General features: G+C 42.5%; 2 protein-coding genes across 4 annotated transcripts; one reads left to right on the forward strand and one right to left on the reverse strand.

Moving 5' to 3' along the window:
* Positions 1 to 1,033: 1,033 nt before the first annotated feature.
* LOC306707799 (protein yippee-like 5) lies at positions 1,034 to 4,845 on the forward strand. 2 transcript variants are annotated; one of them, XM_079175413.1, is made up of 3 exons: positions 1,034 to 1,085; positions 2,535 to 2,706; positions 2,821 to 4,845. In XM_079175413.1, exons 2-3 carry the CDS (start codon positions 2,566 to 2,568, stop codon positions 3,043 to 3,045), a joined length of 366 nt encoding a protein of 121 aa, XP_079031539.1. In that variant the 5' UTR covers positions 1,034 to 1,085; positions 2,535 to 2,565; the 3' UTR covers positions 3,046 to 4,845. The 2 variants fall into 2 exon arrangements, with proteins under 2 accessions (XP_079031539.1, XP_079031538.1); XM_079175412.1 differs by having other exon boundaries at positions 1,040 to 1,181.
* A 2,165-nt stretch (positions 4,846 to 7,010) lies between these two features.
* lclat1 (lysocardiolipin acyltransferase 1) lies at positions 7,011 to 16,727 on the reverse strand. Of its 2 annotated transcripts, none has more exons than XM_079174602.1 (6): positions 16,695 to 16,727; positions 12,652 to 12,819; positions 11,991 to 12,189; positions 11,668 to 11,814; positions 10,247 to 10,363; positions 7,011 to 9,315 (listed from the first exon to the last, which is right to left on the reverse strand). In XM_079174602.1, the coding sequence occupies exons 2-6, from the start codon at positions 12,817 to 12,819 to the stop codon at positions 8,789 to 8,791; spliced, it is 1,158 nt and encodes a 385-aa protein (XP_079030728.1). In that variant the 5' UTR covers positions 16,695 to 16,727; the 3' UTR covers positions 7,011 to 8,788. The 2 variants fall into 2 exon arrangements, with proteins under 2 accessions (XP_079030728.1, XP_079030727.1); XM_079174601.1 differs by having other exon boundaries at positions 16,398 to 16,720.
* Between the last annotated feature and the right edge of the window lie 6,535 nt (positions 16,728 to 23,262).

The raw sequence follows: 23,262 nt of genomic DNA on the forward strand, positions 1-23,262 counted from the left end.
TTAGATAATTGTTTTCCGCCCACATAAACATCTCCATTAGCGGTAAGACACGCCATCAGGAGACACAATTTGAAGCTGCTCCATTTCAAAGAACAGGACAGAATTTGTGGACACAGTGATAGTAACCAGAGTGATTTTCCAGGGAAATGAATGTATTTGTGGTTCATAACAAAACTCATTTGAGTGTAAAAAGCTCAAACAACCATAAATGTTCTGCCTCTTAATCTCTTAATAATCTTGGTTATCTAGTTTACAGAGAGGAAGTACATCATTATCAATATTGACAGAACTATGTAAATCATAAAGATGACATTCTAGTTTCAACACATTTTTTATGTGTTGATCTTTAACTTCTAGTCATGCTAGTGCTGCAATATTCATAAGATATGGTTTTATAATTATAGGTTAACAACCAGCAATTTAGTGAAACTGTACAGGTTCAGTTTTGGAGATGTGATGATAGGATTAGATTGCTATATACTTTATGAGTTTGTACTCAGATTGGCTTTGCTGATACCCTGACCCTTGGAGTCAACAGAGAGTAAAACCACAAGTTATCTTGATGATGTGGAGTTATCTGATTTCCATGATTTCAACAATATTGCATCCAAATAAATGTAGGCCTACGCATCAAAATGTTCTGGGTGCTCATAACTTTACTAAGGGACTTAACAGCATGTATTGTTTTCCTTTTATTTGTTATTCTTCTGTATATTTTATTTCAACACTGTCCTTTTCTTCTCTTCCAGGATCCAGCCCATACTTGCGAGACAAGCACAGGTGTTACTAATAACGTTAACGATGGACAGTGTCGAGGTAAAACTATTGGTACATTTAAGATAACATTTTGCTGGTAAAAACCGTATTATTTTTTCAACACAGAGTCAAATATATCTAGTACTTATATACTTACTTTTCATTGAACATATTTGTAATGCTCAACTGAAGGTTTTTTTAACCTCTGCTGACTCCTAGTGGAGCACCGTGGGCCGCTGCGGCACAGGATGTGACGTCATGACCGGATGTTGATACTAGCTCGGAGACAGGAACAGCTGAAAAAGAACAACAAAGCCGCCGCGACGACGGTAAAAACAACAGATTTGTGTCTAAAATATACCTGAAACATCGGTGACATTGTCGCTGGTGGGGACATTTTGTGCCACTAAAACAAAATTGAGAAGGTAAGAAGCTGTAATTTGGAGCTAAGCAGAAATATACGTGTTGTTGTTGTTGTTCGCCTTGTTCCTAGCTTGCCGTCGTTGTCGCTTTTGGCTCGACGGCTAATGTAACGTTAGCTTCTTTCGACTTGATAATATCAGTTCGAGACCACTCAGCCAACATGTTCAAAACCTGTGGGGAAAACAGCAAACGTGTTGACAGTTAGTCAAAAGTACTTTCATTTATTTCATTATTCTTCTCAATGGCTTTTATTTCCAGCTGTATTCGAAGCTCAGCTGCCATCTACAGTCAACAATCCTCACGACAAGCCAGTCAGGAGCTAAGGACTAAGAGGAGGTGTCAAGAAAGCCTAACATATAGTTCAGGAAATACACATTTGAACTCGATATGTTTTCCTTTGTGACAGTTAATGTAAAATGCATCATTTTAAAGATGGTTAAGACCTGAATTTCAGCAGCAACATGGGTAAAACTCATGATCATATATGTTCAACACAGAAAAGGGATATTGTTTGGATGAGTGATATAGACAAAATGCTTATCAAAGTAACTTAATAGTTAATGATGGATATGTATCACACAACATAGTACATTTTCTGGAGAGTGATTGAAATAATGCTAATTTCAGAAACAAAAATAATCACACCAATGCCTTACATTCTCTCAGATGTCTCACCCCTCATTTAAAAGGCTTCTACATTATTCACTAGTGAGGCATTTAACTTCTGTAGTGTTGTTTAAGGCCAACGATCATCACACATTGATTTGGTAGAATCTAGGTAAATGAACCTGCTAAATGAAATTACCTTCTTCAGTCCCCACCAGCACGCACACTTGAAAGGCCGTGGAGACACATGGTGGCACATTACAAGATGACATGACTCAGGGGCACTCCATTTATCCTCCCAAAAACACAAGTAAAAGCCTCACAACATTGTTAGGAAACAAGCAAGAGAAAGATAGCGTGAGAGAGACAGAGTTGATGCATACAAGCGAAACTAAACAGAAACCACTTGGTCCTTATTTCATTGTGGTTACATGAAGCAAGTGCAGTTACCTTTTGACTCTTTCTACATATACCACGGCCTGGATGACTTAAAGACTCTTTGCAGACTTAAAAATCCAGTGTGACCATAAAACAGTCACAAACTGCTCATTAATTTACAACATAGCCCATAATAGCCTCACTGTGTTAAAGGAGTAGCCACCACATTATAAACGTGATGGAAAAATCTCTCAGAGTTCACCTTTTTATATTGCCTACCATAGGGTAACATAGGGTATTCTATTGTAAAGTGTTACTGTTTATAGTCTTTCAACAATACATAGTTTGCTCTTTTTTCTGTCTTGTTATAGCCTTAGGCCAGTCACTCCCAGAGGTTTGAGGATGGGACGCATCTTCTTGGACCACATTGGTGGAACTCGCCTCTTCTCCTGCGCCAACTGTGACACCATCCTGACCAACAGGTCTGAGCTCATCTCAACGCGCTTCACGGGAGCCACGGGCAGAGCTTTCCTCTTCAACAAGGTACAGAGACAATAGCGGCATAACACGTACAACGTTTACTCCTAAATAAAAACGGGGCACACACCGATTCAATGTCTTGTTCAAAATGTGTGCGCTTGTGTCTCGACTCCACAGGTGGTGAACCTCCAGTACAGCGAGGTGCAGGACAGAGTGATGCTCACCGGCAGACACATGGTGAGGGACGTCAGCTGCAAGAACTGCAACAGCAAGTTGGGTTGGATCTACGAGTTCGCTACTGAGGACAGTCAGCGCTACAAGGAGGGACGTGTCATCCTGGAGAGGGCGCTGGTTAGGGAGAGCGAGGGCTTCGAGGAGCACGTCCCTTCAGACAACTCATGAGCCGCTAACCGTGGATTACCTTGAAGCTCACTCCCGCCTCCTATCCCTCTCCTTGTGTCCCCTTGTGCTGCACACCACCACCTGCAGACTTAGTGGTCAGCGACGTTTGGCTTCACCCCCACACCCTTTCCCTGTCTCTAGCCTATGACCTTAGACCTCCGCTGATTAGAAGATTGGGCTCTACTCTTGCTGAATAGGCTTCCTTAAAGTACTTCCTTATTTATGTGTCACACGGCACCGCCCCCCAAAAAACAGCTGGGGACTACACACCACACACTGAATCTTCACACGGCATGCTCCACACTTTTTAACATGGTAATTAAACACTTGCATGATAATAGACATGGTCAGTCACACACACACACACACACACAAAAAACACGTAGTTGTGTTGTTTATTTAGATAACTGGAGGCAGTAGAGCTGAATATGTTCATCACCCAGACAGGAGCAAAGCGATGTTAAATGAACCGATTGTCTACATAGTTGCTTCCGTGGGGCTCGTGCTTCTTCGTTGTGACCTTTTTGTATTTGTCTCCGGTGAGCACTGGATGCAATTAAGACCACGACCGTTATTATTTCTATATCAGTTACGCTTTTATTAGCCAGTTGTGTAATGAATGTAATGTTTAAAATATTTGTTCATGTCCAAATGATACCATAAGGACCGCACAGAATGATGTCATATTTAAGTATGTGTTTGACCATGACGGGAACTTTATTTAGACGTGGCTCACACTGATGTTGCATTCTTAAAATGTACACAAAGGGGCGTTAAGTATCCCATTAATAGTGTGGTGATGAGCTCCTGAACAGCACAACGTGGTGAAAATCCATCCTACAGTTTAATACAGTTGTCCCACAGTTGTCTTGTGACCGTGGATTCCGTGTCTTGTGTGGTGTGCCGTGTGAAGGGCGACGTGTTGCTTTGGTGACTTATGAAGAGCGTGTACCTTGCAGCCATGTTTCTTCAGTGTGGCGGAAAGAGGAGTGGGTCTTAAGACGTGATGGAGACATTCTCTGGCTGCCTGCCCCTTTAAGGACACGGTTGTGAGAGTGGTGAGTACTGGGAGACAATGAGAGACAAGTTTATAACCAACAGCAGACATTCTCTTACCAGTTAATACGTTACAATGTTGGAAACAACACACTGTAGATATGTTTAAATCCAGCCTTAGTTTGACTCTACTCCATATACTTAAACAGTTTTCATTGTTGAACTACTTTTGGGATAGTGACCCATCCTCCATCTTTTATAGTCCCGGGCTTTGGGCACGTTTGGTCATAAGATGACTTGTTTCTTACAACACAAAGCTGAACGAGCTTTAATAGAGTTCTAGTCTAGTCTTTGTCCTTTTGACTATGCCAGAGCCTCCGTTTTATATCATCAGTGTCCTGTGGAGATTTCAATGAAAATGTCAAATTGTAACAAAACAAAAACATCTCGATGTCCCTGACATTTTAGGTTATTTTTGGAGTGGCTTGTATTGTGCCATTTCAGAGTGTGCAAGCCTGCAGGCGCTACCAGAATGCTCCGGCCCTTCTACAAAACAAATGACACTGACGGTATACCCATACCCCCAAAGTCCACGCAGTCTAAAGTCAATGGACGTGACAGAATATTGTCCATTGTTTTTATTTGCTTTACTCTATATGATTATTATTTTATTGACTGATACATTTATTTTATTGTATATTTTCTGTATTGGAGGATTGAGAGAAAAAAAAGGTTTCTTCTTGAATGACTATAGCGAGGTTTTCTCTGATGTGATTTCTAAATAAACATGTAGTCTTGTTGGCATCTCTCTGTCTTATTTATGCTTGATTTATAGCTGAGAACACAGTTATTGTTGTCAGCAAGTGCAATAGAGTCATATAATAATCAAAGTTTGGACAGATGTTTCAACACATGGCTATAATCACTGTTCATGACAAATTACATTTTTATACTCTCCTCTTTTTTCACTTCTTCCTTAAAATGTTTGTATTTTAGATTTCAAAATGTGGTGCTCAAGACAAAAGTGGAAATAAGCAGATTTAGTGTTTGTCATGTTCATGCATAAGCAGAAAGGGATGTGTTGGCCTGTAGGTGGCAGCAGGACACAGAGAGACAGGATCACCTCTGAAGACACTTTCCTCCACGATGCACGATGCATGATGAGCAGCCTTACCTGCCTCTGACGTTCGCCTGCCTGTCAGGGTCTGTGGAGCTTCACTGCAGTCTGGAACATCTATGTCGGATATATTACTCAGTGTAGCAGAAGGAGAGTTCATTCCGAACACAGCCAAATACGGAACGAAGAAAGCAAATATTTATGGAAAAAAAAATAGACATCTGAATTCAATTTTCCTCCCACCTTTTCAGTACTCGCCATGAATCACCCACGATGAAGAGGTTTTGACTGCATTGGGTTTATAAATAGGCAGTGACGGTTCTCTCCTAATCCACCCACTAATATTGCAGCGCTGCCGTAGAGTTATTTATAGCTCTGATCCTGTTGGAAGGCTTCTTTCTTTAGTGTGTCTGTGTCACAGCGGTGGAACAGGTCTGTTTTTTTTTTCTGCAGTCACTCCTCAGGCCGCCTTGCAGTGAGCAAGCCGCACTTGAGTCTGCTCACACCGATATTAATTAAGGCTTTTGAACACCAAAAAAAAGCTAATTTTGCATTCACCGCAACAGCCCGGTGAGATTGGTGTTTTTATGAGGCACCACCACAGAACTCACTGTCCTGCTGTATAATTGACAGTAGTCTTTGACTTTGTCCCCGTGTAACTTCAGGATTATCCGCTCTCTTTATTGAAAAAGCCACCGGGCCAGATAAGATAATTACGCTGCCTTGTTGATGCTATTAGTCTGCATGCAATCTGGCCCAAACTCAGACAGTCTTTAGGTGTGTTCACAGAGACAGCTACTTTTCCCACTACACCTCAGACACTTCCACAGTGCTCTTGGGCAGGGCATTGAGTTTTCCTAAAGGCTTCCCATTTTAGCCATTTAGTTACTATCTAGAATCAGTCTTTTAGGACCAAATCTAAAAAGACACACTAGTGAAGTGATGCTCTCGCGTGTCTGTCATCCATCTTCAGAGCAAATTTAAAAGTTATATTCAGATGCCGGAGGATGATTTGGAGGCCCAAAAAAAAAGCACCAGGAGTATAATTGCCTGTGAGTCATCACCCTTGGACAGCTATTTTAGTTCACCCCCTGCCTTTTGTCTCTGATTCTATGGGATGTCAGCATCCCCCCCCCCCCCCCCACAGGAGAGCATATAGAATATAGAAATAAACTTCCATCTTTCCACCACTCTCTGCTCACACACACACACACACACACACACACACACACACACACACACACACACACGTGACATCATTCTGTCAGCAGAAGAAAATAGCACGCTTTCCATTGACATCACTCTACATCCCGTTGCTAGGAGACAGGGGAGTCAACAGTGGTTTCTATGGCGACTGCACTTCACCTTCAAAAGCTCCTGACCTTTTTGGTCGTCTACAGTAGACCAGAATCTGTGTGTGTGTGTGTGTGTGTGTGTGCAAACTGCAGCCCCAGTGTTGTGTAACATGAGCATTCAAGGTCTTGTTGACTCATTCACTGCAGTGTGGGGATTGTGATAGTACAGTCTAGATCAATGGGGCTGCCCAGACAATACACAAGACGCTCTGCAGCAACTTAAAAAAAAAACATCAGGGTGATGGAAATGTTCTACACGAGTGCAACGACGAATACATTAATGCGCCGTCACGCTTCCTACGTAACGCAATAACGTCACACGATAATGTCTGCAACGTAAGCCGAATACCGTCAGTCTGAAGACGTGAGCTATTACACCATCAATCAAAAGATGCAAGCGTTACTAGTCGTAGAATCAGTAGTAGACATTTCACAGGTTGGCAACAAAACTCGAAAGAACGACTGGAAACGTGAATGAGTTGGTATAGTATATTTATTTATATATATATATATATATATATATTTCCTCCTGTAAGAGACCGACTCTTGTTTACCTGAGGACAGTGACTTTTGAAGAGGTCCAGCATCAGCGAGTGATTGTAAAATGAGCAACAGAAGACGGTTACAGAGTAATACGAGGAGATTGTGGCCGGTTCAGGGGTTGATGAGACGGATATAGGACCATGTTTGGTAAACTACTACATGCTGATGGTAAAAGGTATTAACACAGCTGGATCACAGTGACTGGAAACAGCCTCTTTACACATGAACTACAGGAGCTTCTGATTCATATCAACAACAAACAAAAAAAAAGACGTTTCAGTCAAAGACAAATGGGTGTCGCACAGTGTTACAGAAATGCTGTAGACTGTCTGACACACACGTCTCCAGACTCCCGTGGTATTGAGTGGCAAGGAGAGTCAGTGGTTAGAAGTGTGGCTGAAGCGCCGCTCCAATCTTCTTTCAATTTCTGTCCTTTTTTGGCACAATTGGAGCGGCCGTCTCAGCTGTCACTTGCTAATCGAGTTTAGCAGGCGCATCAATGCCAGCCCTCTACGGAGGGACACGGGCAGAGGTGGGCATTACAGGGCTTTTTTGGATTAGGTCGAGTTCATGGCCAGTTTTTCCACTCCAAGTCTGGTCCTCCATGCCACCCTGCACATGGAGGGGCAATGTTGTCCCAACAGGACATTCTTCCACCACGGCACAACCACCCACATCCTGCCTCTAAAAGGCAGCCCCTCCAGTCCCAGAAAAGGGCACAAAGCTCATCTACTTCTACAGACAGAAGTTACCTCATGGCTGGGAGAGGGTCCCCTTTCCTAACAACACAGACTACATTCTGTTTTGGTTTCTTTTTTTAAAAATCACATCTGCTTTTCTCACCTTTTGGCTTTTATGTGCAAAAGCTACTTGAGCAAACAAAGAGAATAACATAAGTTTATGTTTGGAGACCTTCACAGTGATAACACATTGTCACACAAGTTATCTATAATGACTAACGGGGAACACTTCATTCCCAAATTTGTACAAAAGGGTAATTAGACCCACAATAGGTAAACAATGGTACACATATATACCTGTATATTCCTTTGAAATTCTCTGGGAATTAGATCAATCCTTTTCTTTCCTCGCTAGAGACTAGTAAGTGAAACAGATTCATTCAACTAGTCCCGTCTGTCTGATCCAGCTAACTGCAGTGCTGATTTGAATATTGGTTAGAGTCAAGTCATCCTATGTACAGGTGCGCTGTACTATGGCTCTGCTCCAAAATTTATGACACGGATATAAAACCAAGGGCAACATAGCGAACAATAAAACAAGTTTCAAAGACATGGCAACAGTATAACGAATACTAACCGCATTGTTTCATGACGCATGTCCACACAGAGGTTCTGAACAAACAAGTACAATAAAACACAAACAACATAAACTAATAAAATGCACCAAGAGCAAGCTAAACAACAGCGTTCATACGAGGAGAGACGTACAAAGGGCAAGAGACACAGTACGTGTGATGGACTCCTTGAATCCAACACAGAAATGTAAATGACATTCTTCTTCGACAGAAAGGTACGCTCTCTCCACTGAAGCCATGCACACCGTGAGGAAGTTAACTCATGACTCCCGTTACTAAGGCGTGGAGCATCGGGTCCCTCGTCAGGATCCTCTTGCCCTCTGGACTGAACAGGCCAAGACAACCGAGTCCTCCGTGTCAATGCTGAGCGTAGGTGGAAACGTATCATTGTCCAGGTCAACCGTGTGTCTTCCATCCTCACTGCATCTTCCCAGCCTGCACCTTACTCTTCTCATCCACAGTGGCGGCCATCGTCTTCCAGTACCGGTGGCAGGCCAACTCCAGCAGCTCCACCCCGCCGATCAGCTTCTGCTGGGCCGTATACACTCCCACCATGACCAGGAAGTAGAGCCTGACCGGAGCCCACAGCCACAGGCCGGTGAAGCACAGAGCAATGAAGCTGGTCCAGTAGAGCAGCGAGGCCGCTTTGATCAGAGACACTCGCAGCTCCGTCTTACAAGGTGGCACGAGCACAACGCCGTCCCTGTCGAAGCCCCGGTGCTGGCCCGAGTAGAAGTCCCGCAGTCGGCTTTCTTTCTCGGCCCAGCGGTCCCGACACCAGGACTCCAGGTCGGAGGACGAGGCGGGCAGGGAAGCCACCGGGTAGCGGCGGACGTGGAAGTGGATCTCACGGGGGAAAAGTCCCAGGATGAGGTGGCGCTCTGTCTGAGGGATGTTCTTGGGGTAGGCTACTGTAATATCATGGACAGCATCCAAGTTATCTCCTAGAAAAAAGGGATGCAGTTTTAAATGATTGAACAACAAAACAAGTCATTGAACTAGACTGCAAACGTAAAAGAACAGTCCCAGCTTACTGTAAACTACACTCCTCCCGACATGACACTGCAGGGAAACTTAATATTATCCCTTTCCCCACATCCACACCGGTTATTGGAACTGTTTTATGCACCTTTCAAAATCCCAGCCCTGAGCTCCATTACACATGTACCTCTAATTATCCTTAGAGCTTCATCCCCTCTCGGCCCACAAAACTACCACAAGCTTTTATACCGTCGTCACTGATCCGCAGTGCCCTTACGACGCACGTATAGAGCTGAATGAAATATCAAGAGGACAGGATGACACCTACAGCTCAGCTCTACCGCGGTAAAAAATAGAGCTGTGAGGGGCACCGTGGACTCGGACAAAAGGCAACGTGCACAGCGTGTCCGTCAGCGGCACAGAGACCGGGGAGGGGGGAATTAGCCTGACGAGATCGCTCGGATTCACAACACCTGCGTGGAGAGCTGGTGCCGTGTTCAGCAGGTGGCGGATGAGACGGCAGAACCAGAGGTGGTATTTAAGAACTCTGGAGGACTGCCACAATTAGCTCATAGGGAAACATGAGAATCTCTCGGGTGTTGTAATGGCTGGCATGAGGATGAAGCACAGGCCTGCGAGACCGAAGAATAACAAGTGCGAGTCCTCCCAAACAAGCTGCGTCAGTGGATTAACTGCAATCATCACGATAGCAGCTCGTTTTCCCAGAGGTTTTGCTGATCAAATGTTTCCATCATGATGACTGCGACCAAATAGTGCCAATCGACGAAAAAATGCTGCCGTTCGACCGCCAACCAACAATAACATCTGCATTACGAGTGGATTGTTTTTCATATTTAATATAGACATTTCATGGTTTCAGAAACGGCCACGAACCTTTTCGGAGTCGGTCCACGATGAAGGTGAATCCAGTGCTGCGGGGATGCAGCACATACTCGAATTTCGGCAGGTTGTTTTGGGCAGCGAACACGTCACTCTTTGCTCGCGTATCCTCTGCAAGAGACACACACATACACAATAAACCTGTGGCAACGGAAATCACTATTACGTTGTAAATCAAAAAGACACCCTTATATAGCAGTTTACTTATTTTAAAGCACAACTGAAAATGTTATTTCCATTTTCTAATAATTAAAATTATTACATGCAATATATCTACATCCAATGTGTCTATTTGGATGCATTTACACTTTGTACTTAACAGCTGCTGACATACAGAGTGGCCTTACAATCTAATTTGTATTGTGAAATGTCACAAAATCACAAAAAGCCAAACTTGGTTGACAAGAGATACAACAGCAGAAATCTAAGTATGCCGTCGTCAAAATAGCAGTTAAATGAATAATAATGTTCCACATTCACAAAACACATCGATCAGTGACAAACGCTTACACATTTGTGCAAACCACCGGGGGATATAAACACAGGAAAGATGATTATTTATTAACATTCCTCAGGAACATGGAAACTATATCATGACTCATTAGGTTATGTAACAAGTAGCTTCAGGACGGCTCGGAGGACGAAAAGGACTCTGGACAGATTTATGGTGATCAGGGCTCTGCTCGAAGCCGTGACTCGTCATTCTTATACAATCTTTCATTCAATTCACACAAGCTGGACACGCATCAAAAAAGGGGGTCATGGAAATGTTTAGAGCGGCTTACAGTAAGTGCACTCCGAAAGCGATCCTGTAGATGGAGGTCTGTGTGTTACCGAGAGTAAGAAACAGGACGACTTCCGCATAGGACGTCATTACATGCTGTATACGTCCCCTTGTTTGCGTCAGATTAAGCCTCGAGGTTTAAGAGGCTTAAATGCACACGTCTGTGCGCGGGCAGGAACGAACGCAACACCAAAAGTGAAGTGCTCTTTAAAGCCCTAAATCTGCTGGCCAATTATGATGCAACTTCACTGGACCCCTTCATGACATCATGGCATGTATAGGGAAGTTAAGCTTCCCCCAGTAAAGCTACTCGGGGACTTTGATTGGCTTAGTGGTGGTCTGAAAGGGCTTTAGACACCGGTGTCGCAGGTGCTTGCGTCGAGAGATCAGAGCGTTCTTGCAGAAAGGACTGTGTGTGTGTGTGTGTGTGTGTGTGTGTGTCGAGGGATTTCGCTCTGCCTTGTCACTTGGAAACTGTGTTTGCGTGTCAGTGCAGAGGTGTTGGGCAGGTGTCGGGCCAAACTGAGCTCTGGAAACTGGTCGATGGGTAACGTATTCGGAGAAAGAGCAACTGAAATGTGGGCAAACTGTCCCCTGAGTGGATGGCGTGTCGCATTGTTTATTACATTACCGGTGAGGTCTGTGCCCTCCGGGAACATAAGCAGCTGCAGAGGCTCTCTGATGTCGCAGAAGTAGTCCAGCATGTTCTCCATGTGCTTCTTGTCGTCCTCCCAACGGCGCTGAATAAAGATGAAGCAGGCCACCTGCATAGCCCAGCCTGGAAAACACAGACAAAGTCTTAAACGTGTAATTGATTACTTCTCAAGCTCAACTGATTCGGAAGAACATTTTCAAAAGCAGGCAGAGTTAGGGTTATGTTTCCCAGAATAATTTCCCCACCCATTATTCGTAATGTACTGCTCTCAAAAAACAGCTGACCCACTGTATACCCACCAAAGCCAGGCACAGCTTTCAGGGCGGCCTTGAGGCAGATCTTCTCCAGACGAAGGTAGCTGTACCTGAGCAGACAACACCAGAGAAACATCCAGTCCAGTCGGGTGCGGTGGTTCATGATGATCACACTGCGCTCACCCGGAACAAAGCCGTCACCCGTGATCACCACCTTCACCCCAAACACCAGCTCCAGCAACGACTGCAGAGGGGAGAGACGCCGGGACGGAGGGAGGACGAAGAAGAAGAAGAAGAAGTACAAGAGAGGGAAGAATGGAAAGGGCAGGGAGAGGGAGCAAAATGGAGAGGTGGATGATCGAGGGAATGGTCATTGAAAAAGGATGTAGAGGGAGAGAGGAGGGACTGGGAAGAGTAAAGGTGGTACGATAGATTTAAGAGAGACAAAAGTGAGGAAAAAAATAAATAAATAATGCCTTCAATTTATGGGGTCACTATAAACAAGTTCTGCATAATTGTTCTCAAGGGGCAATCTAAGTAAATGACGTGTACTTATGATAAAAATGAAAATCTGGTTACATAAGGTGGCAAAAATAACAACCGAGATGAAACAGACGACCATGAGTGTGTGTCAAACACGGGCAAACTTAGGACCATCTGGCCAGCACATTAGTGGGCTAAGTAAAGAATAAGCTGGCGTACACACCACAGGCAGGGTGAGCCAGGTAGCGACGATGCGATCGGTGATCCAGCGGTACCAAGCGGGGGACAGCAGCATGAGAGGCAAAACTGGACCCAGCATGAAGACGCTTCCGAAGAAGCTACCCAAAAACAGGGTCACCACAAAGTACAGGCCTCGCACCGACACCGCCATCTGAGGAGAGAGGAAGGAGACGAGATTAACCTGGATAGACGCTCACGAGCAAGTCGTCAGTTTGAGCTGACTATGTTAAAAAAATAAAATGATGACATTCATGGAATTCATTCCTGACTTGGATTTCCACTGTGGAAAGTAGCTGAAGGGGAGCAGCTCTGCAACATGACACACATCGGACTATCAATAGTCTCATCAATAGCAAAGAATGCTGTTCTGTTGTTCCTCTGGTATCATTCCCCACAAACAGTGGAACGTCCAGGACAGACATACCGAGTGGGGAATGTAAATAGGGGAACCTCTCTGACTGAGGGTGACAAACACTGGCTGCATGGTCATTAAATCAAGTGCGGCTGTGGCTTCCAAATTATGTTGTTACGTCTGCTCAGTGGCATTTAAACGTTTGAGGAACATTTTCTCACATTCGTAAAATTAAATATATCTCAGCTATATCCATGTATAATCTTTTTAATAACTTTTAGCTGCACCGTGGTGGCTATCCCTCCAATGTCTGTGGGTTACTTGTAGGCAACGATGCAGATAAAAAAGCAGGACAATATGAGATGTTTTTCATAAATAAGTTGCTAAATACATTGAATGCACCCGACGCTATGACGGTTATCTCTGAGCGCCATCTACCCTGATATTATGAGTGGAATTAATTACAAAAAAAAAAGAAGGTAGAATAGAAATGATGAGCTTAAACTTTGCTGTGCTTTGATTTCATCTCTTGGTTTGATAATTATCCTCACAATTCACACAGGTGTAGGAAATACTAGGCCAAGTTAAGACAGCTTATGTGGCAACTGGTTTGAAATAAAAACAAATAAACAGCATAGACACCGATGCTCTAGGTTGAACGTAAATTGAAACCATTTAAGTAGAACGAACTAAGAATAGTTAAGCATGATCTCAACAGTAGCTGCGACACGGCAGAAGCACGACATGGTCATTAGATCCTGGAGGGAATTGAACTGAGCCTGTAATGAGCCTTCTGAAATCCAAAACCAGGTAACAAGACCTTCAGTCGTCCATGACATACCAGATAAGTTTAAAGGGCTCATCTGGACATGCCAATGGGAGTCCCTTGTCATTTCAATGACATCAGTGGTGACCACTTGAGTTTCCAATGGTAATGGAACGCGTCCTACGTATGGTACACAGGTGTTTCCACTTGTTTAGCCTAATTAGACCTCTCCTCAGGACTGTGTGCTTGGCTAGTGTCCCTCTCTCTCTCTCTCTCCTGCTCATTTTGTTGCACCTGTTTAGTTGTACCTCATTAGTGCAGAGACTTTGGTGAAATTCCTAGTGTGACCCCACCAAACCTTTGAACTCCAGTTACCAGAATCATTGCCCAAAAATACTATTTCCATGTAGTCAAATCAAAAATATTAAAAACTGGGGCTAGTGGATGAATAACAGTCTAAGGAACCAAGTCAAATTGCTCTTGATAAAGTCAATTAAATGTCAAATGATTTGATGTGCTGCACTTGCTACATGCTGAGACACCTGTAATGAAGGGCTGAGTAAATAAACTGAAAAACAAACTAAAAAAAGTGTCTATTCATGTAAGTTGGCTCTAGTTTGTGTAGTTAAATAAGAAGCAGAATATTGCTGACAATGGCATGCATGTTCAGAAAAAGTTTTTTTCAAACCACACAATGACATTAACTCAAATTAAACTAAGCACTAAAGCAAGTAAATTAGAACGTCCTTGGAGATAACCGGTTAAAAGTGGATGTACAGCGAGTCTTAATTTGATTGAGCCCTGGCCTTGCTGACGCAGGGAGTCTGAGCTGGTTACAGGGAGCCATTTTCATTCAGCAGGTGTTTTCTTCCCTTACATATGACCTGCGGTTCACACTTTCCACTTCAATTATTGTTATGAAGCTGTTAGTTTGAACTACCTGCCCCACCCCCCCCAAACACTCCAGTCACCTCGCCCTCGTCTACACCATGATGCAGCAAGTCTCAGAGCAGCAACCAAAGTGGCTAAAGGTGCATTTAAAAAGATGCACGTGTGTTTGTGCGCATGATTATGATGGCAATAAGGGTTTATGGGTTACTGGTTTTAACAACGGAAAAAGTGTGAGGCACGAGAGAGGTGAGAAAACATGCTCGCTCAGCACAATTAGGCCGTGTCCCCACACACACACACACACACACACACACACACACACACACACACAAAAAGCACACCCTTGGGTGGCTCCTGGAACAAGCCTATTCATACATACAGCAAAAAGGCACGACACACCTGCAGCCAGTGTTGTGAAAAGTGAATGGAACTATGAACATTTAGGTGTTAAATAAACATGTTTTTCTTCCACTCGGCGTGGACACCTGGGACATAACGCCATGTATTTTAAAGCATCCACGGAAACACTTTTTGTTTCCATACAAACAAGCACCACTTGTGGTTTGATTTAGTCCCATCCATTTAGGCTGGTTTAACATTTATTTAAAATCAAGATAGCAATGATCCTGAAAGCACTTGCCCAAACACACCACCACCACACGCAATGCAAAGCATACTCCTCATAGTCCAAGTCTGTCTTCTCAGGCAATCATTTTGCATTCCTTACTTTAAGCCAAGACCAGACATCCCAACAGAGAAGAGCAGAGTGAAGAGGTCAAGCATGTCTGGGCTAAACAATGAGCAAAGTGGTGTGTGTGTGTGTGTGTTAACAGAGAGACATCGAACAAAAGAGAGTGAGGGGAAGAATGGAAAAGATAATGCTGCAAAATTAATTGCAAAAACTAAATGCAGGTCTACTTGGAGAGAAACATAAGCTGCTCCAGAACTGGCCAACTCTCCAACTTGCTGTGATATCCAAACACATTGTCCCCATCACTCATATGAGAAATTGATAGGATTTATTCACGTAGTATGTAGGTGTGTGTATAATAAAGTGTCTCAATATCTACCAAATTTCCAAAAATCCTTACATAACCTTTTGATATCCTTTGACAAGCAGACAGCCTGAATGGCAGAACAACAAATAATGTAAATTACTGGGCAATATTCAAGGTACTCCAGTTTTTCTGGAGTACCCTTTCTAAAGAAAGTGTCCAACCACTTTCAAGGAGCCCTCACAGGCAGGTCTTTAGGGAGTGATGTGTGTTGTGTATGCATACTATTTGCACACAGGTGGGGAAACACATGCAATATATCCACCAACAACCATGACAATAACGATTTAAACCAGAAAGACAACACGAGTTAACGTTAAAATAAGTGCTTCAATTACACAAGCAGGCCCGACACTAGACGCGTCACGTTTCTGTCTGTAAATAATAATCCCTTCGGTTAGCACGTTGCTTCGTAAATAATTACTTAACCCCAGCCCTACATGCAAATAAGTGACAACCCTATAACTTAAGACAAACAATGGTGAGGATTCTGTGGACTCATACTAGATGGCTGGTGGAATAGTTTCCGCTATGACAGTCCTTTATGAATGCTAATTCACCTCGTCTAACATGAAACATAGGCTAGCTCCTGTTAGCCATAGTTAACCTGCTCGTGTCAACAGGGCTGACTACTGTCTAATAGATATTACACACAAAATACCCACCTTTCTTGTTTTCCTCCAGAATCAAAGTAAATTTCAGTTAGGTGAGCTAGCTATGTTAGCTCCAATAAGTCCAAGCACTTGGTTGCGACATAGCAACTAAGCAAGCCAGCTAGCAGCCTGCTAACGTTAGCTAACTAGCGAGCAACGCTCATAGGCGTTACTAGTCCTGAAAGCTGTCGCCTGTTGGAACCGTTTCCCAATCGATTCGTTTTTCGCAAGTTATTAGCACACGGAAAAATTCGCTTTCTTTAATTGCCTTTACTTAGTATGACTGCAGCAAAAGTGTAGCCGCCTTACCGTCTTGCTAACACGACCTTTCAACTTGTTACCTCTCACCTGTCCTTACACCCAGACACCAACAGGGGGTGCGGTTTGTGCAAGCTACATTCGTCGAGGAGATGACAGTAAACTGCAGCATGTGGAGTGGCTATGGTTGTTGGTATTAGTTATATTTTAAGCTGCAGTCAAACTACCTGCACTCAAGGTCTTTGTAGGAGGTGCAAAGGAGGAAGAGAGGTAAACAATTGGGGGGACTCCATGCTTGCACTGCTAGTGCAAGTCCCAGTGGTGGTGGAAGTAGGCCTATTCATATCTTTAACAATGTAAAATTATAATACCACAGTGTAAAAACACTCCATCACAAATAAAAGTCATGCACTTCAACCTTGCCAAAGTTAAAGTATTGATAACGTGTTAATTATGCAGGAAAAGGGCCCTGTGAGTGTTGTATTATTATTGTCACATTATTTGCTTATAATAACTACAGTTGGATTAATGCCTAGCAGGATTTTAAATGTTGTAGCTGGTGGAGCTATTTGTAGCTACTTTATAGTTCCATCTGTAATGTTGCTTCATATTTTAGAATCTGATCATAATCTTCAAAGTAACATTTAACCATAGCTGTCAATATTTTCCCTCAAAATATAGTAGATAGTAGTAGAAGAATAAAGTAGCATAAAATGACAATAATCAAGACCAAGTTCCTCAAAGTTGTACCTAGACATCGAGATTAAGTTGGCAGTCCCCCCAAAAATTAATGAATACAGTTAATCTATCACAGCATCGTCATTTGAATTAGCGTTAACATTCATAATCGGGTGAGAATTTTAAAAAAATGAATTATCGGAATACCTTATCAAAATATCATTCTTTTAAGTATAAAACAAATTGAATGTCCCCTTGCAGGATTAATAAAGTAGCCCATACCACCTTCTTGTTCTTCTTGTTCTTCTTCTTCTTCTTCTATTAATACATCTTAACAATGAACATGAATAGTTTACAACACACTAAGAAGTTAATCTTTCATGCCCTTTTGTTGGAGTGTTTAAGAGTAAATACCCAGAAGTCTTCACATTGTTTCGAACAGACTCTACCTGATAGCCTGCTTAATTTCGGGAAATGTAACCTCTGCATAGACATACGTGTCTTTAAATCATGCTTCACTCAAATGAAAGGAAAGGTATGCCCACTTTTGTAATCATTTTTGTTCTCAATAATCCTTTCCGAGATTTCGCTCACATTGCGGTGTTCTTCCTCGAGATCCCCATGTTTATAATATGTCAGATCTCATTCAAATCTCAAGCGTGGTATTGATGATATACTTCTCGACTGAGTCCCCCCAACAATGCCTTTTAAAGTAGTATAAATCCTAGCATGTGTCATTTGTTTCTTTTACCCACAGTTATGAGGTGTTCTACTGTTACAAATTACCTCAGCAGTCAGTGATGTGTGTGTGCGTAGATTGGTCAATGTTTCTGAGCATATCCGAGCCTGCACATTTTCTCTCGTGTGTGCGTGTGTGTGTGTGTGTGTGTGAGGTTGAGTCAGACTGACAGACAAGGTAAAAGAGCGAGTACACTTAGTCAAACTCAAGACTTTTCCATGACCTGCTCCCTATGGCATGCACTCTATCTGAGAGACTGAGTGAACTGTATAGCTTTGTCAGTATAAACTTCTCAAGGGTCAACGCATCACTTCAAAAGTGGAACGGAAAAACTTTGCTTTGAAACAAGCTCTCATTTTTTCGGTTTAGTGCCAACTCACCTTCAAAAGAAAAGCACGTTCACATGATTAATGACGCTTGTCCAAGATAATTTAGCAAAAGCAATTCGATCAGGTACTCCGAATCATATTCCCTTTGAGAATTCCTAATATCTAAGCCCTCCGGTAAGAATCACGAAGATGTTTCAATCCATTAAAAACATAAAACATGTACACTTAAAGCTATGTTTGCTGATAAAAGCGACATGGGAGGCAAGACATGCAGCAGATAACCAGCAACATTAATTCATGTTAGACTTGCCATTCCATTCCACAAAAATCCATGTGAGAGAAACAGAGTGGCTTTGCAGGCATTGTACACTATGTTTTGTTTTGTTGTTAATGGAGTCTATTGATAGCACTTTAACAAGGCTTTATTGGGGAACAAACTCTTCTAGTTTGTTTTTTTTAAACATTCTTGCCTTTAGTGACCTCTTGTGCTTTGGTGGTAGTTCAAAGAGGGGACATGGATGATTTAGCTCGAGTCTTCTTCTCTTTCACCTCACTTCCTCCTCACATTTAAAACACGTCCCGGCCTCACACCTGTAACAGCAGCTGTAATCCCAGTTTTGCGTCTTAATTTCTCTGCGCTATCTCCGTCTATATCTTGATCCTATTTCCTTTCTCTTTTCTCCATTTTTCCATCGTGGTCTCTAGGCAATAAGGATTAAAGTGGCAGGGTCATAAGGGTCTATTATATCAACAACAGCCTATAGAAGAGCAGCGGCCTGTGGCTTAGCATGTTAACACACAACTACAGTATAGTGTGGACGCCAGCAGACTTGTATTGATCAAAGCTTTAAAGGCTTGAGGATGAGATGGAGTGTTAAATATAGAATAGGTCCCTGGGTGCTGAGACTTGTCTGTACAAATATGTGCTGTTTTCAAAGGCTGGTCTGCTGACATGCAGCAGTTTGGCAGCGTCTGTAGTATGCTCAACTCTGATTAATTTGGATGTTGTGGAGGCTTTGTTTTGAATAGCAATCACTACTTTGTGGTCCGCTGTTCTCGATTGGTGTATCGCATGGCCAGTGTTGGGAAGAAGATCACTAGTTACCCTGTTAAAGTTGAGGTAATGTAGCTATTTTAATTACTTTGGGAAAAGCAATTAACTTATTTAATTTGATTACTTTTATAATACATGTTTTAAACTGGGCAATAAAGCTAAAAAGTCCTAAAAACATCAACTTAAACCAGGCAGTGTAAACCACCCAACAATACTCAGCACTGATTATTGTCAAACTTTTATTAAAAGTTCTTCAATATAATTTAAATTAAGATTGAACATTATATCCCACATATAAGCTTCTTACCAAAAATAATGTATTCAGATGCAATCACCAACATTTTGTTCAGTAACTGTAATTCAATAACATGCCGTTTGTCATGTAATTTAATTATATATCTTTGTTACATGTAAGTAGTTACTCCCACATGGCACTGTGGAGTTTTCAAATGTCAAATAGTACATTCTGGAAAAGGACAGATTGCAACAAAGTGACTTCTAGAGGTCTCATGCATTTCTCTTTTTCCATCCATCCAGACTGTTTGTAGTGTCATATGGAAAGTACACTTGTTAAATTTTATGAGGGTAGTGACACTAAGCAAGTTCCCAAGTGTCATTTTTGCTATGGCTGCATTTAGCCTTATCTCATCTCAAGTGTTATCTAAGTTGGAGACCACGAGAGACGACCGGTCTCTAACCTGTGATTTATCCATTTCATGCAGTTCTTTTACCTCCTCATCCTTCATTTTCCTTCCCTGACCCCGCCACCTTTTATCCTCCCTCCTTGTGTGCCTCTCAGCGTATCTTATTCTAGCTCTTCCCTTGTTGACAGTGCCAAATATGTGTCTACGCTTGGTGGGCCGTCTCCAGACAAGTTATAAATAACTAGCTAGAGTTTTTGCCTCATGTCCTGAGAGCTCTACTTTCTTCTCACACTTGAGGAACCATGGGAAAAGAATCTTTCCCTTACGTGCATGGCACTCATCATAATAACAGACACGGTTATACATGAAACCTCCACGCACATGTGCCCCTTTGCAAGCTTTGCACAAACACAGAAACCTTGGTGGCTTATACAATAAGGTTGCAGCACTGAAATAGCAAGGTTATAAGAACAGGGGCACTGTTTATAATGAAATGTTAACTTACATAACAGGCACTGTGGGAATGCAGAGTACATTTCTACCGTCATGTAAGTATGGGAAACTTGCTGAAACAACAGAATGGGATAAAAGTCTGGGAGAGCGAAAAATAGAAAGAACAAGAAAACAACGACGTTGGAGGAAAAAAAAGTGAAGAGAGGGAGTGAACGTATAGAGTTCACTGGATAAGCATTATTTCTCTCCTCATGACATACCAGATTGAAGACGGAGGGTTCATGTTATGGGTACATGGTGTGAGTTTATGTGTAGAGGGGTGACTGTGAAGCAGCGTTAATGTGGACTGTAGATGGGAGTCAGGGAGAACTCAGGGGTTGGCAGGTCAGTCTCTGCTGACACACTGGGATCAGCGATGGGATTGTTTCCATTGGAAAGAATTCCAAGAATGAGCTAGAAGAGCTATCAGTGACTTCACTCAGAGGGCTCTCACAGCAGTTTTAATACATAGCTAGGCACACACGCTCTCACACACACACACACACTTTTAAAGATACTGTGTCTCACGTCGACAGTGGTGTGCGAGACACACTCCATTCCCCTATGTCACTGAGTGCTCAGGGACTCTCACTCATCTCACTGTTTGCAAAATGAATGCTGTCACCTCTGACCACCAGCAGAGTGGTTGATAGGAAAAAAAAAAATCTTTCACACAAGAGATAAAATGATTAAAATCTGCACTCAGAAAATCAGGAAAACATGAGGGCATGTTCACAGGGCAAAGTGAGATTAAACCCCTGAAAAGTTTATTTTAAATCCTAACATTTTTTGTATAACATAGAATAGCCATGTCTAAATGAGCAATACCATGTAAAGTTAGTGGGAAAACATCTTTAATAGTTATTTATTAATAGTTGGATATTTCAGGAGTCCTCATTCGCTTTATTGCAGAGAGTTAGATCAGGAGATAGATTCCACACTTAATATGAAATACATTGCACTTCACTGAATATGCAAATATAAATATGCAACTGAAGCCGGTAGCCAGTTAGCTTAGCAGTTTTTTTTATAGTGCTAACATATCCCACAACTGTCATTATGATTCACATGTTGCTAAATCCTGTTTGGTGCATGAATTGTTTGTCACAGTACCTTTTTCCAAACTTCAAACCAGTGAGAAAAGCACAGAAAAAAATAAAGACTGCAGAAAATGTTTTGATGCCAGACTCCATCATTCATTGGAAGCTGATTGAGAAAATAGGTCTCCAGGGCCTTTAAAGAGAGATCTCTCTGTGGGTTGGAACTGAGATGATGGCAATACATGTTTTTTATTGCAAAGGTTCCATACTTAATCAGCTGAGAAGATAAGGGCTGCTCAAATGTCAACATGCTATGGAAAGCTGCTTCAGGGCCTTCCTTTCATATCTCCCAGAAGCCCCAGAAACACAGGACCACTTTTATTAAAACTGAAGTTTATTGCTTTTTCACCATTCTTCCCAGCAATATTTGAAAGACAGCGCAAAGTTCAGAGGTGTCTGACTGACGTCATATGGTTTGCGTAGCTGGATGCTTGCTCAAGGACTGCAGTTGTTCCTTTTTTAAACTTCTCAGAATTTCTTCTTTCCGTGATCTCATGACATTTCCCACTGAGATCTAGGAGCAGTTTTTAAAGAGAGGGACAAAGGACAATTCTTTTCTGAAGGCTCTCACCGGCTCCCTGGGCCAAACACACACATTGCTGCTGACCACCATTATCAGCTGGGGGCTATTAATAACTCTTTATGCTCCATTTTTTTTTCCAGGAAGGAGGAAGCAGGATAGAATGTCAGTTCATTGTTCCCCTTTCAGGAAGTGACCATAAGGCCCTGAGAGCACCACCATGCACAATCTGTCAGGCTCTTGGCCCTCCAAAGGCCCTACCTAAGCAACTCTGGTGGACTGTTCCGGGTACTTGGCAATCAAACTTGACCTGTCGGGTCACTAATACAGTACACAGCAGCAAATCACCTGAGAAGTTTCCATTGCAACAGTGAGCAGAAAGCTTTCCGTGTATTCCTGTGAATGCCCCAGTTCCCCATTAGAGCTTTTCCACTCGATCACATTTTATTAGTCTTGTATCATTGTGGTGAGTGTTTATGGGTAGAACGTGAGTTGTTTCCACCCTGTACTCTCAATATTTGTTAGTTTAAAAAAAAAAAAAAAGAAAAAAAAAGAAAAAGAAAAACAAGCTCCCAAAGATTGGTAGGTCAAACCGATGTTCTCCATAATGCTGAATAGCTTCTTTCAAATATTAAAAAAAAAAAAAAGTGTGTTTTAAAGAAGCTGGAAATGAAAGCTCTTTGGTGCTCAGTAAGTAGATTTTGCTAGGAGTCAGATTGTGTGTGCAAGTTGAAGACAGGAAGTAGCATGTGGCCTGTTCTCGCTTCTACATAGAGGTATTTCATACACAGATCTCTATTCGTAGAGAGATTCTGTATGCGTGAGATGTGGGGCAGGAAGTTAAGCTGCTTTTCTGTAACCACTGAAGGTGAAGTGAGAGGGGGAGAGGGGGGGGGGGGGTTCACATAAATCAAATTGAAAGTAAAAACAGAAGTAAAGTCTCTTCAAAACATACTTTAAATGCACTGAAGGATTAGCCCTGTAAAAGATTCATTCACTTCATCTTGAACCATAAAATGGCAATAAGTCTTCACAGTCAATTATTCTCACAGTAGAGTCACAG

This window comes from Pholis gunnellus, assembly GCF_910591455.1.
Source record: "Pholis gunnellus genome assembly, chromosome: 15".
In the NCBI taxonomy this organism is placed as follows: Eukaryota; Metazoa; Chordata; class Actinopteri; order Perciformes; family Pholidae; genus Pholis; species Pholis gunnellus.